The sequence below is a fragment of the Hylobates moloch genome, unplaced genomic scaffold, assembly GCF_009828535.3.
Source record: "Hylobates moloch isolate HMO894 unplaced genomic scaffold, HMol_V3 SCAFFOLD_13, whole genome shotgun sequence".
Classification (NCBI taxonomy): domain Eukaryota; kingdom Metazoa; phylum Chordata; class Mammalia; order Primates; family Hylobatidae; genus Hylobates; species Hylobates moloch.
In genome coordinates this window covers 8927368-8939864 of record NW_026652288.1, presented here as the reverse complement: position 1 = coordinate 8939864, position 12497 = coordinate 8927368, and the positions used below count along the sequence as shown (strand labels likewise).

At 45.7% G+C, this 12497-nt stretch overlaps 1 protein-coding gene across 8 annotated transcripts in view; it reads left to right on the top strand.

Annotated features, from left to right (window-relative positions):
• The window catches only part of ITGB1BP1 (integrin subunit beta 1 binding protein 1), a 17266-nt gene extending 4951 nt beyond the window's left edge, over window positions 1-12315 (top strand). For all 8 annotated transcript variants that reach the window (XM_032172175.2, XM_058426400.1, XM_058426399.1 and 5 more), the window contains 5 exons: window positions 4725-4803; window positions 6575-6711; window positions 10764-10856; window positions 11377-11526; window positions 12070-12315. In XM_032172175.2, the coding sequence (XP_032028066.1) occupies window positions 4725-4803; window positions 6575-6711; window positions 10764-10856; window positions 11377-11526; window positions 12070-12141 (531 nt within the window). In that variant the 3' untranslated portion in view covers window positions 12142-12315. The remainder of the gene's footprint in view (window positions 1-4724; window positions 4804-6574; window positions 6712-10763; window positions 10857-11376; window positions 11527-12069) is intronic.
• The last annotated feature ends 182 nt before the right edge of the window (window positions 12316-12497 follow it).

The window sequence follows — 12497 nt, the reverse complement described above, 5'->3', positions numbered from 1 at the left end:
ACCCAGGCTGGGGTGCAGTGGCGCAATCTCAGCTCACTGCAAGCTCCGCCTCCCGGGATCACGCCATTCTCCTGCCTCAGCCTCTCCAAGTAGCTGGGACTACAGGCGCCCGCCACCACGCCCGGCTAATTTTTTGTATTTTTAGTAGAGACGGGGTTTCACCGTGGTCTTGATCTCCTGGCCTCGTGATCCGCCCGCCTCAGCCTCCCAAAGTGCTGGGATTACAAGCGTGAGCCACCGCGCCCAGCCGTTTTCTGAAATTCTTAAATCCATTAAACTAGATGGGACATGACCTATGAATGGTTTCGTTGAAATAAGCACTGATTTAAAAAATTTTTAAATGATAGAAATTGCAGGCATTAAGGGGCTGGACCTCTTGAATTCTTGGGTTTGTGGTGTGCATCATTACTTTTACTTAAGAGTGAGATTGGCAGATAGCTGTATACCAGAGAGTTTTTGAATGCTGTTGGAAGGTAAACGTGGATTTAATTCATGCAAAACAAACCACTGAGGAGCTATTCAACTGGCAACTTTTGTCTCAAATAATGAAGTGATTTCATTTTGACTGACAGATAATTTTTCAATATAAGAGTATAAAGATAGCTGCATTATATTTGTTCTAGGTTTTTGACACCAATTTTGTTGGTGTTTAGAAGAATGGCATTTTTATTTCTACCCTGGACAATGGCACGTGTACACTCATTCATTCACCGAGTATTTATTGAGCACGGCTGTATGCCAAACTCTGTTTAAGGGGCATAAAATAGAGCGGTTAGGGAGAGGGAAAAAATCCCTGGCCTCAGAGCTTCTATTTCAGTTGGGGGAGAAAATGATGAATAAATAAGTAAAATATAGAGTTTCAGATGGTGGAAACTAACATGGGGGGGAAGAAACTACAGGAATGGAGGGGGTGGGAGATTGGGAGAGGGGCAGTATTCAACAGTCTGGTAGAAAAGGTCTTATTTTCAGGCCGGACACGGTGGCTCATGCCTGTAATCCCAGCACTTGGGGAAGCCAAAGCAGGCAGATCACCTGAGGTCAGGAGTTTGAGACCAACCTGGCCAACATGGTGAAACCCCATCTCTACTAAAAATACAAACATTAGCCTGGTGTGGTGGCAGGCACCTGTAGTCCCAGCTACTCGGGAGGCCGAGACAGGAGAATTGCTTGAACCAGGAGGCGAAGGTTGCAGTGAGCTGAGATCACACCACTGGACTCCAGCCTGGGTGACAGAGCAAGATTCTGTCTCAAAAAAAGAAAAGAAAAGGTCTTATTTATTTTTTTGCTGCCCCCCTCCCTGAGAAAAGGCCTTGTTTTCTTGGTGGCATTTGAGCAGGGGCCTAGAGGAGAAGTGGGGCCATGATAAGATCTGGAAGGATCACGGTTCAGGGAGAGGAGAGAGCAAAGGCCCATGGGAGGAGCGAGCCTGTGTGTTTTGGGGGGGCAGCAGGGAGACCAGTGTGGCCTGGGCAAGGCAGGTGCAGGTGTTGTGAAGACCGGGGCTTTTACTCTGAGAGTAAAGCAGGGGGCGCCTGGGGCCAGGGAGTGACAGAATCTTACATAAGTTTTGTTGGGGGTCACTTTGGCCACTGTGAGCAGGGAAAGGGCAGGAGCAGAGAGACTGCCCGGGAGGTTGTGGTAAGAACCTGAGAGATGAGGGGGTTTGGACGGGGTGTGAAGGAAGCGCTGAAACCTCAGGTTCTGCAGAGATTTCGAGGTGGGCACTCATGGGACCCATGGATCAATGATGATGGCTTGTGGAGTATAAGGAAAAGAGAGTCATCGAAGCTTAAACCCTTAAGATACCAGGTGCTGTGGGAGGCAGAAAAAGTGATTCATTCCAGGTGTTTCTACCTGGATGCCAGATACCATTTGAGACATGACTGACACCCAGAGACAGTGAATAATTTGGAAAACGTGAAGGTGTGTGAAGTAATGACAAATACTGCCTGAGGGATTCAGAGACTGGGGAGATTGTAGGCCTAAAGTTGTGGAGGAAGTTGTATTAGTTGGAGTTCTCCAGAGAACCAGTAGGATGTGTTTATATCCTAGAGAGAGTGATGTATTTTCAAGGTTTATTTTGAAGAATTGGCTGATGTGACCGTGGGGGCTGCAATTCCGCAATCTGCAGGGCGGGCTGAAGACCCCTGGGGTGGAAGTGGCAGCTTGAGCCCAAAGGCAGCCTGGTGGCAGCCTCTTCTCCTCGGGAGCCTGAGTCTTTTTCCTTTAAGGCCTTCACCTGCTTGGATGAGGCCCACCCACACAGTGGAGGGTCCTCTGCTGTACTCCATGTCTGCTGGTGTAGATGTTAATCTCATTTAAAGAAACACCGTCACGGCAATGTCTAGACTGGTATTTGACCAAATATCTGGGTACTTAGCCCAGAGAAGTTGATCTATAAAATTAACCATCACAGAAGTCTTCCCAAAAAAAGCAGTTAGTGAATGAGACCTTAAAATATACGGGTCAAACAGGCATAAATGAGGAAGGGGGTTAGACATCGCAGGCACAGGCAGGAAGCTGGAGGCCGAGTCGGGTCAGTGAGTGAGTGAGTGAGTCAGTGAGTGAGTGAGTGAGTGGGATGGGAGTGTGAGTGAGTGTGAGTGTGAGTGAGTGAGAGTGTGAGTGAGAGTGAGTGAGTCAGTGAGTGGGATGGGAGTGAGTGTGAGTGAGTGAGTGTGAGTGAGTGAGAGTGAGTGAGTGAGTGAGTGAGTGGGAGGTGAGTGAGATGTGAGTGAGTGAGAGAGTGTGAGTGAGAGTGAGTGAGTGTGAGAGTGAGTGAGTGGGATGGGAGTGAGTGAGAGTGAGTGAGTGGTGAGTGTGAGTGTGAGTGAGAGTGTGAGTGAGTCAGTGAGTGGGATGGGAGTGAGTGTGAGTGAGTGTGAGTGAGAGTGAGTGAGAGTGAGTGTGAGTGTGAGTGAGAGTGAGTGAGAGTGTGAGTGAGAGTGAGTGAGTGTGAGTGAGTGAGTGAGTGTGAGTGAGTGAGTGAGTGAGTGGGATGGGATGGGATGCCGTGACTGAAGAGCCTCTTCATGATTTTCCACCCTTGTGAGTGGTCTAATTTTAAAGCTGTGTGTTCACTCAGTCCCAGGACCGGGGTGAGACACAGCATGGAAGGAGGCATCTTGCAGGGTCGCACAAGGCCCCCTCAGGAGATGCCTCCCTAGACCTTTCATCCTGGGTGTCTGCCGGGCCTCCCGTGCGCCACACGTGCCACGCTGTTAAATAACAGCCACACGTGAACGAGACAAAGACACACGACTGCCACTCAGTTTCCATTCAGGGCAGGGCAAGCTGGCTTATCTCAGCTGAGCTAGTGGCCTTGTAACCAGAAGCACAGAAACCTGACATTGTAGGAGTCCTGTGCAGCCTTAGAATGGGGAGACGAACCATGTTCTTGGAAGTTTTTGAACTCCTGGAGCTGCTCACCACGGAACCTCCCTACTGCCACTTCCTCAGCCTTAAGCGCGAGGACCCTGCAGGGGAATCTCATCTGTGTGGCCCAATGTCTTGTTTTATTTTTATTTTTGGAGACGGAGCCTCACTCTGTCGCTCAGGCTGGAGTGCAGTGGCGTGATCTCGGCTTACTGCAACCTCTGCCTCCGGGTTCAAGCGATTCTCCTGCCTCAGCCTGCCAAGTAGCTGGGACTACAGGCGTGTGCCACCAAGCCTGGCTAATTTTTGTATTGTTGTGTTTTTTTGTGGGTGTGTGTGTTTGTTTGTTTGTTTTGAGATGGAGTTTCGCTCTTGTTGCCCAGGCTGGAGTGCAGTGGCGTGATGTGATCTTGGCTCACTGCAATCTCCACCTCCCGGGTTCAAGCGATTCTCCTGCCTCAGCCTCCCGAGTAGCTAGGATTATAAGTGCCCGCCACCATGACCAGCTAATTTTTGTATTTTTGGTAGAGACGGGGTTTTACCATGTTGGCCAGGCTGGTCTCGAACTCCTGACCTCAGGTGATCCACCTACCTCAGCCTCCCAAAGTGCTGGGATTACAGGTGTGAGCCACCGTGCCCTGCCAGAGAATATTATTTCTAAAGAAATTGGGAATATAGCTCTGAGGAACAAACTCCCTTTACATATGGTTCCATTTTGCTCAACAGTTTTGCTGTTTTTTTGTGGCAGTTCACATGAGAGTCTATTCTGCCCTGCCAGTTAGCCTCTGAATTCCTGCTGCAGGCCAGACACTAGTCAGAATAATTGCAGAAGCACTAGACCAGAGACCTAGAATTAGAGACCTAGGTTTGAGATTGGAGCCATTTACTAGATGTGACCTTGGATAAGTCACTAAACGTCTCAGTCTCCTTCCTCATTTATTAAGCAGGGATCATGGTCCTTGCCTGGCTTTCTGCACAGGGTTTGTTTTGGGTTCAGTGGAACTTACGTGAAAGCCGGGCAGAGATGTTCACAAGAGTATTCCTAGAAGGCGTCTGGTAAGGAGGTGGCGGTAATGGCTTCGATTTAGACTAAGAATATTGCCACCGTGTTTATCCAATATTATGTCATGGGACGAACGAACAGTTGGGATTATGTGATTTTTTTTTTTTTTTGAAGTTTGTTAAAGAATTTGTCTTAAGAAAAATCTGTCACAGTTGATATGCCTGAATAATTGACATGATTTTGTATGTGTCAGCTCAACTCTAATAAATGATTTGAATGGTTTAGAGGACTAGCGAAGACAGGGCTGCTTCAGTGGAGGTTTTTTACTTGTTTTTCTGTTTCTCAGTCTGTAGATTCTAGCCTTGGGGGTCTTTCACGATCCAGCACTGTGGCCAGCCTCGACACAGATTCCACCAAAAGCTCGGGTATGTAAAAGGGTTGGATCATTGACTGTCTGCACTTTTCATTGATGTTCATGTGGTTTTACTGGGGTAGCACAGTGAGTTCTTCAGTATTTGTGGCTTTCTTCCTCTCCTTTGCCACTTTTGACAAGAGTTTAGAAGTGGACCAAGATTTGTTGGGCTGTGGGCTGAGGGTGTGGTGTGATTGGGGGAAACCACACAGCCTTTGGAGATTGGCACAGGCACATGGGCAAACTGGAAGTTTCAAAATAGTTTTTTAAGAAATGGGGTGGCAATAAATACATACACCTGCTATGTACCCACAAAAATTAAAAATAAAATTGAAAGAAATGGGGTGGCAGAAGATGAATTCCATTGGACTTATGTTGTCTATGGGGAGTAGGGCAAATATCTTGGTGATTAAAGGGCTAAGGAGCCTTTCATTTACTCCAGGGAACCCAGAGATTCACCAACCCATGACCACCACCAACACAAGTCATTAAGGGGAGGATCTGTCCCACACCCTTGTAGATATTTATGCAGCTGCCCAAAATTAGTAGGTCCTTAGAAACAGGCTGGGTGCGTTGGCTCACACCTGTAATCCCAGCACTTCGGGAGGCCAAGGCAGGTGGATCACCTGAGGTCAGGAGTTTGAGACTAGCCTGGCCAACATGGTGAAACCCCATCTCTACTAAAAATACAAAAAATTAGCTGGGCGTGGTGGCACATGCTTGTAATCCCAGCTACTCGGGAGGCTGAGGCAGGAGAATTGCTTGAACCCAGAGGCGGAGGTTGCAGTGAGCTGAGAATCACACCACTGCACTCCAACCTGGGCAACAGAATAAGACTCCATCTCAAAAAAAAGAAAAAGAAGAAATCCAGAGGTGGTGTCTAACCCCAGCTCCCTAAGTAGCTGGTGGCTAACTGGAAGTACATTCATTTTCTTGTCTGAATTCCTCTTTCTGCCTTCAGGAGCCTGTGCTAGTGAATCTAACAGAGAATGCTGGAGCGTTGGGTCCATTGTCTTTACTGCCAGATGCCTTTAAAATGATTGAAGTTGTGGGCATCTTTTTGTTACATAACCTAAAAGTAATCATATAGTATTTCCTTAATATAGTGGAGATTATAAGTCGTTTGTAGTAGTTTTTGTATTGACTAGATTTTGTGGCACACACACAGCTCTTCAACCGTTGCTATTATGTTAGATAATTCCTGCCTGGCATTATTCCATCGACATTAAAAAGAAAAACTATGTGGTCTTTCTGATGGAATGGTAGAGGAAGAGTAGGCTTCCTGAATGAGGAAAGCAAGCTAACATGCTAGGCCAGGCACAGTGGCTCATGCCTGTAATTCCAGCACTTTGGGAGGCTAAAATGGTAGGATCGCTTGAGCCCAGGAGTTCAAGACCAGCCTGGGCAACACAGTGAGACCCTCTCTCTACAGGGGAAAAAAATGGTGAAGAGGGAGAAAGAACCAAAAGTAAATACCATGCATCATAAAGGTAATCATCATGTAGTAACCTTTTCTTTACTATTTGTTTTGAAGGGAAGGTTAATCTATTTCTTCCTATAATTGAGACCTTTGTATACTATACTTAGTATACCATGACTCACTGAGGAAAAGGTTTGTGAAATTTTAAGTTCTTCCCCATTACATAAAAATATTGTGCATTATAAAATTTGTAATTAGTGGTTATGTTCTAATGACAGTCTGGTTTTTATTTGGGAAGGGACTGAGGATACTCTATAATGCAGATATTTCTTCTAAAGTCTTACCACTTTTCTTTCATCTTTAGGACAAAGCAACAATAATTCAGATACCTGCGCAGAATTTCGAATAAAATATGTTGGTGCCATTGAGAAACTGAAACTCTCCGAGGGAAAGGGCCTTGAAGGGCCATTAGACCTGATAAATTATATAGACGTTGCCCAGGTAAAAAAAAAAATTCCATAACTCTCTGGTTATGAGAGTCTGGGGAGCCAGCTCATGGCTTTGGGGCAAAATGCTCACTCCTCAGGTCCACTGGGTGCCGCTCCGCTTACTCTCGACCGGAAGCCCCCCATCACCACTGCACATGTGCGTGAGCGCTGAGCTGCATTGGAACACAGGCGCTATTCCTTCCTTCAAACATGGTACTTTTTTTTTTTTTTTTTTTTTTTGAGACGGAGTTTTGCTTTTGTTGCCCAGGCTGGGGTACAGTGGCGCGATCTCAGCTCACTGTAATCTCCGCCTCCTGGCTTCAAGCAATTCTCCTGCCTCAGCCTCTCGAGTAGCTGGGATTACAGGCACCTGCCACCGTGCCCAGCTAATTTTGTATTTTTAGTAGAGACAGGGTTTCTCCACGTTGGTCAGGCTGGTCTTGAACTCCCGACCTCAGGTGATCTTCCCGCCTTGGCCTCCCAAAGTGTTGGGATTATAGGCGTGAGCCACTGTGGCCGGCCCACCGTACTTTTTAATACCTTTTTTTTTTTTTTGAGATGGAGTCTCACTCTGTCGCCCAGGCTGGAGTGCAGTGGCACAATCTCGGCTCATTGCAGCCTTTGCCTCCCGCGTTTAAGTGATTCTCCTGCCTCAGCTTCCTGAGTAGCTGGGACTACAGGCGCATGCTGCCACGCCCAGCTAATTTTTTGTATTTTAGTAGAGATGGGGTTTCACTGTGTTGCCCAGGCTGGTTGTGAACTCCTGACCTCATCTGATCCACCTGCCTCGGCCTCCCAAAGCGCTGGGATTACAGGCCTGAGCCATTGTGCCCGGCCGATTAATACTTTTTTATGGGGCTGATCAATCCTATTTAAATGAGGAGCTGATTGCGGTGACTGGTTATATTCCATAGAGTCTTCTTTTAAAATAATCTGGCAAAACCTTACCGTACCACCATCAGACCAGTTCTGTCTCTGAATATCTAATTCATAATGATGTCGACCTAACATATCTGTTTATTCATGCAAGGTTTCCAACAAGAATTGAGATGAGGTGGGTTTCAAAAAGATAAAATCAAGAAGATAAAAAATAATCATCATGAAGGAAAATTAAGAATGAAAATTAAATCAAAAGTATAAGGTATAAGGTATATAAGCATGAAATTTCATAAAATCTGTACCCTTGCCAATGGTGGAAGTACATGAGCCAAAAGACTTAATGAATTCAGTCATGAGAGAAAAAAAAGAAAGTAAATTGCTTCTGGAGTTTCTAGAAAACGAAATTACATTTTTATGTGCACATTAAAAGAGGGATATTACTGCAATAAAAAGATTCCTTAACTTCAGAGAGTGTTAAGAATGTGTACTCTCTTAAATCATGGAGAATGAGAATATGAAATACAACGTGGTAGGGCGTGGTGGCTCACGTCGGTAATCCCAGCATTTTGGGAGGCATAGTAGGGGGATCACCTGAACCCAGGAGTTCAAAACCAGCCTGGGCAACACAGTGAAACCTCGTTTCTACAAAAAAAAATTTTTAATTGCTGAGTACAGTGGCTCATGCCTGTAATCCCAGCACTTTGGAAGGCCAAGGTGGGCAGATCACTTGAGGCCAAGAGTTTGAGACCAGCCTGGCCAATATGGCAAAACCCCGTCTCTACTGAAAATACAAAAATTAGCTGGGTGTGGTGGTGCACGCCTATAATCCCAGCTACTCGGGAGGCTGAGGTTGAACCGCTTGCTTGAACTCAGGAGGCAGAGGCTGCAGTGAGCCAAGATTGTGCCACTGCACTCCAGCCCTGGGTGACACAGTGAGACTGTCTCAAACAAAACAAAACACCAGCCTGGGCCAGACCCCCATCTCTACAAAACATTTTAAAAAATCAGCTGAGTGTGGTGTTATGCACTGGTAGTCCCAGATACTCAGAAGGCCAAGGCAGGGGGATTCCTTGAGCCTAGGAGTCAAAGTTGCAGTGAGCCATCATTGTACCACTGCACTCTAGCCTCGGTGACAGAACAGTAAGACTGTCTCACAAAAAACTGAAATGAAGTTTCGTATCTTTATGAAAGTAAAGGAAGATACTTCTGTCTGAAGGACATCAGTGAATCTAAATTGCCATTTAAGAGAGAACTCGGGCCGGGCACGGTGGCTCAGGCCTGTAATTCCAGCACTTTGGGAGGCCGAGGTGGGCGGATCATGAGGTCAGGAGATCGAGACCATCCTGGCTAACATGGTGACACTCCATCTCTACTAAAAATGTTAAAAAATTAGCTAGGTGTGGTGGCGCATGCCTGTAATCCCAGCTACTCGGGAGACTGAGGTAGGAGAATCGCTTGAACCCAGGAGGTGGAGGTTGCAGTGAGCCGAGATCGCGCCATTGCACTCCAGCCTGGGCAACAAGAGCAGAACTCCGTCTCAAAAAAAAAAAAAAAAAAGAACTCATGGTAGTTTGGACAACTATAATTACTTTCCAGCATTTAGTTGGGAATATAAAGTCATTCCAACAAACTACATTAAGTCCTCACGTAACCTCATTGATTGGTTCTTGGAAAACCACCTAGGTTAGTTCCTCCAAGTAACTCATTTTTCAAGGTCATTTTGTTATGTTTTATGATGTTGATGAGAAAAAAAAATGGTTTTGTTATTTGCATCATTTCGCTTAAAGTTGTAGTTTCCAAGAACGAGCCACACGTTGAGTGTGCTCTTACCATAAAAGCTACAACCAGTCTAAGTGTTGTACTAAAAGATTAATAATTCTTCCCCTCAAAAATACACTAGCATTATTCTCATTCCTATAAGGACTACTGAATTTCTCATATCACCATAGAATTTTTGCTTGCTAAAATTCCAGTATTGACAATAGCTTGACTGTTATCCCATACCGTGGTTCTTGGAATTGCTTTAAACCTACTGTGGGAAGCGATTGGCAAGAGGGTGCTATAACATTGTGAGGACCCAAGAAGTAAGGCATTGGGATGCAGCTTATTTACTGTAATTTCTTTAATGTGGGCAAGTGGTTCCACAAAACCATTTAGTAGAGAACATCCATAGGTTGCCAACAGTGTCTTACGTTAGGGGAAGGCGAAATAGATGGTATTCTGGTCTGGGAGCCAAGACCGGATCGTCCGCTAGGGAAGCCGTCAGGGATTATCTGCGGTTCCTGAGTAGCTGAAAACCCCAATTCATGTTTTTGTGAGTGGAGTAACTGCTCATCAGCAGCACTTGCCAGCCCGAAGCCCTGAGGCGTGGGATCACCAGACACGCCTTCCCATCTGGGCAGGATATGTGGGCTCTGCTTCCTGATCATCCCACATGCTAACACTGGTCTATGCTATGGAAATGAAGATCTTAATTTTTCTAATGTAGATATTTTAACCTCAGCAGGTTTTGTGAGAAACAGCTCAGTTTGTAATTAGGATTAACTCCAAGATAAACAATATGCATGAAAGGGATGGATGTGAATTTTGCTCAGAGTTGTGGGCTGTTAAATGTGGCTGGGCACAGTGGCTCATGCCTGTAATGCCAGCACTTTGGGATGCCAACTTGGGAGAGTTACCTGAGGCCAAGAAGAGTTCAAGACCAGCCTAAGGCAACATAATGAGATCCCATCTCGATTTAAAAATAAATAAATCGGCCCACATGGTGGCTTATGCCTGTAATCCCTGCACTTTGGGAGGCTGTGGTGGGTGGATCACTTGAGGTCAGGAGTTCGAGACCAGCCTGGCCAACATGGTGAAACCCCACCTATACTAAAAATAAAAAAATTAGCCGGATGTGCTCACTTGAACCCAGGAGGCAGAGGTTGCAACGAGCTGAGATCATGCCACTGCACTATAGCCTGACCGACAGAGTGAGACTCTGTCTCAAAAATAAAAGTAACCTTTTTGTAAATGGGGGGAAATGTTTCTTCTGCCTCTGTGGAGAGACTCTTCCCTGGCTAATGTGTACCCCACATTCTTTAAAGGGTTTGGGCTTGTGATGGCCAGATACTCAAAGTGACTCGTCAGACTTAAGACTTTAATGTAATTTTAATCTTTATCATGGAATTTATTTTTACTTTAAAGCAAGATGGAAAGTTGCCTTTTGTTCCTCCGGAGGAAGAATTTATTATGGGAGTTTCCAAGTATGGCATAAAAGTATCAACATCAGATCAATATGTAAGTAATATAATTTATTAAGAAAACTATGTTTTAGATAACAGGGAATTCAGGCCATTAAGAGCCCCCTTATAATTAGGGCCACTCCTGTTTGCAGAGTGATTGGTTTGTAAACATTCCTGGCAGTTGGTCTTAAATGTGACCAATTTCTTAAGGTGAATAGGGGCTTCCTTTTCTCTCCTGTGTTGGAAGGGCCAGGCAACCTGCCCCACACCCCCAAACACACATGGCTCCGAATGCATTTTCAACTAAGGGCCCCTCATCTATTAAGAGCGGCTGTCAGCTTGGAAGGTGGGCAGACACTGGGATAGTTTAGATCACTGCACTCCTGGCTTGCTGGGATTTAAGAAGGCGTGATCCTGAAGGCATTGCCCGAGACTGAGCATACAGGAACATCCCTTGGGGTGAGAAACCTATGGATATGCTGGTTCAAGCCTCACTCCGCCTGGGAGAGTGTGTCATTAGGACTGACAAACATTTGAGAGTCCTGATCTCTCGGAATCTTTCCTGACTTCTGCAGGATGTTTTGCACAGGCATGCTCTCTACTTAATAATCCGGATGGTGTGTTACGATGATGGTCTGGGGGCAGGAAGAAGCTTACTGGCTCTGAAGACCACAGATGCAAGCAATGAAGAATACAGCCTGTGGGTTTATCAGTGCAATAGCCTGGTGAGACTTTGTTACTTTGGTTAGCTGCTTACTCATCAAGTCACAAAACCCAGGGACTACTGTTTTTGAAGGCTGAAGAAATACAATCCATTATGTATGGAATATCTTGGCCTGGGGATAGTGAATGAGTATTAGGCCGGAGGTCAGCCGGCTGGCAAGACAGTGCAGGTTTGTGAAATATTTCTGTTAGGGCCAGTGGCAGCTCTCACTTGTGCCTGGATTTAAAAGGTAAACAAAGCAGCTGAGGAAAAATGTATCTTCCAGGGGTCAAAGGCTCCCTCCATTTCCGAACGTTGTTGCTCTCCTAGACTGCATGATCAGCCTTCTCAGGCTGCAGTCGCTGTTTGCTCTTCTCTGAAGGAGGGCAGAAAGGGCCCACACGCAGGGAAGCTCATAGTGTGGGTTCCACTGACCCAGGCAGGCACGTGTGGTCGGCTTGCTTAGGAGCGGTCTTAAGAGGGTCAGGTGTGTGCCTCTGCTAGCCAGATGAAGTTCATGAAGATTGATGAATGTTGCTCTTACTATATCTTTCATGTAATGTAGGAACAAGCACAAGCCATTTGCAAGGTTTTATCCACTGCTTTTGACTCTGTATTAACATCTGAGAAACCCTGAATCCTGCAATCAAGTGGAAGTCAACTTCATCTGAAAGTTCAGCTGTTTTCAAACTGCAATGCTGAAGTGTTATGCAAATAATGAAGTGATCCCTTGCTCTAGATTTTCTGAAGAAAATGGATTGTGTAAAATGCTGATCATTTGTTTATTAAAATGTTTCCTATTACACAGTGAGTTAACTCTCAATGAAGAAGTCATTTACTTTCTGGGATAAAAAACTTCATTTGTCTTTTTCAAGTTCTAATAAGCTTAACCTAAGTGTCACAGAAGCTAGGTGTCACAGAGGTCCACTCAGTGACACACACACACCGAAGGCCTGAGGAAGACTAGATGTCACAGAGGTCCACTCAGTGACA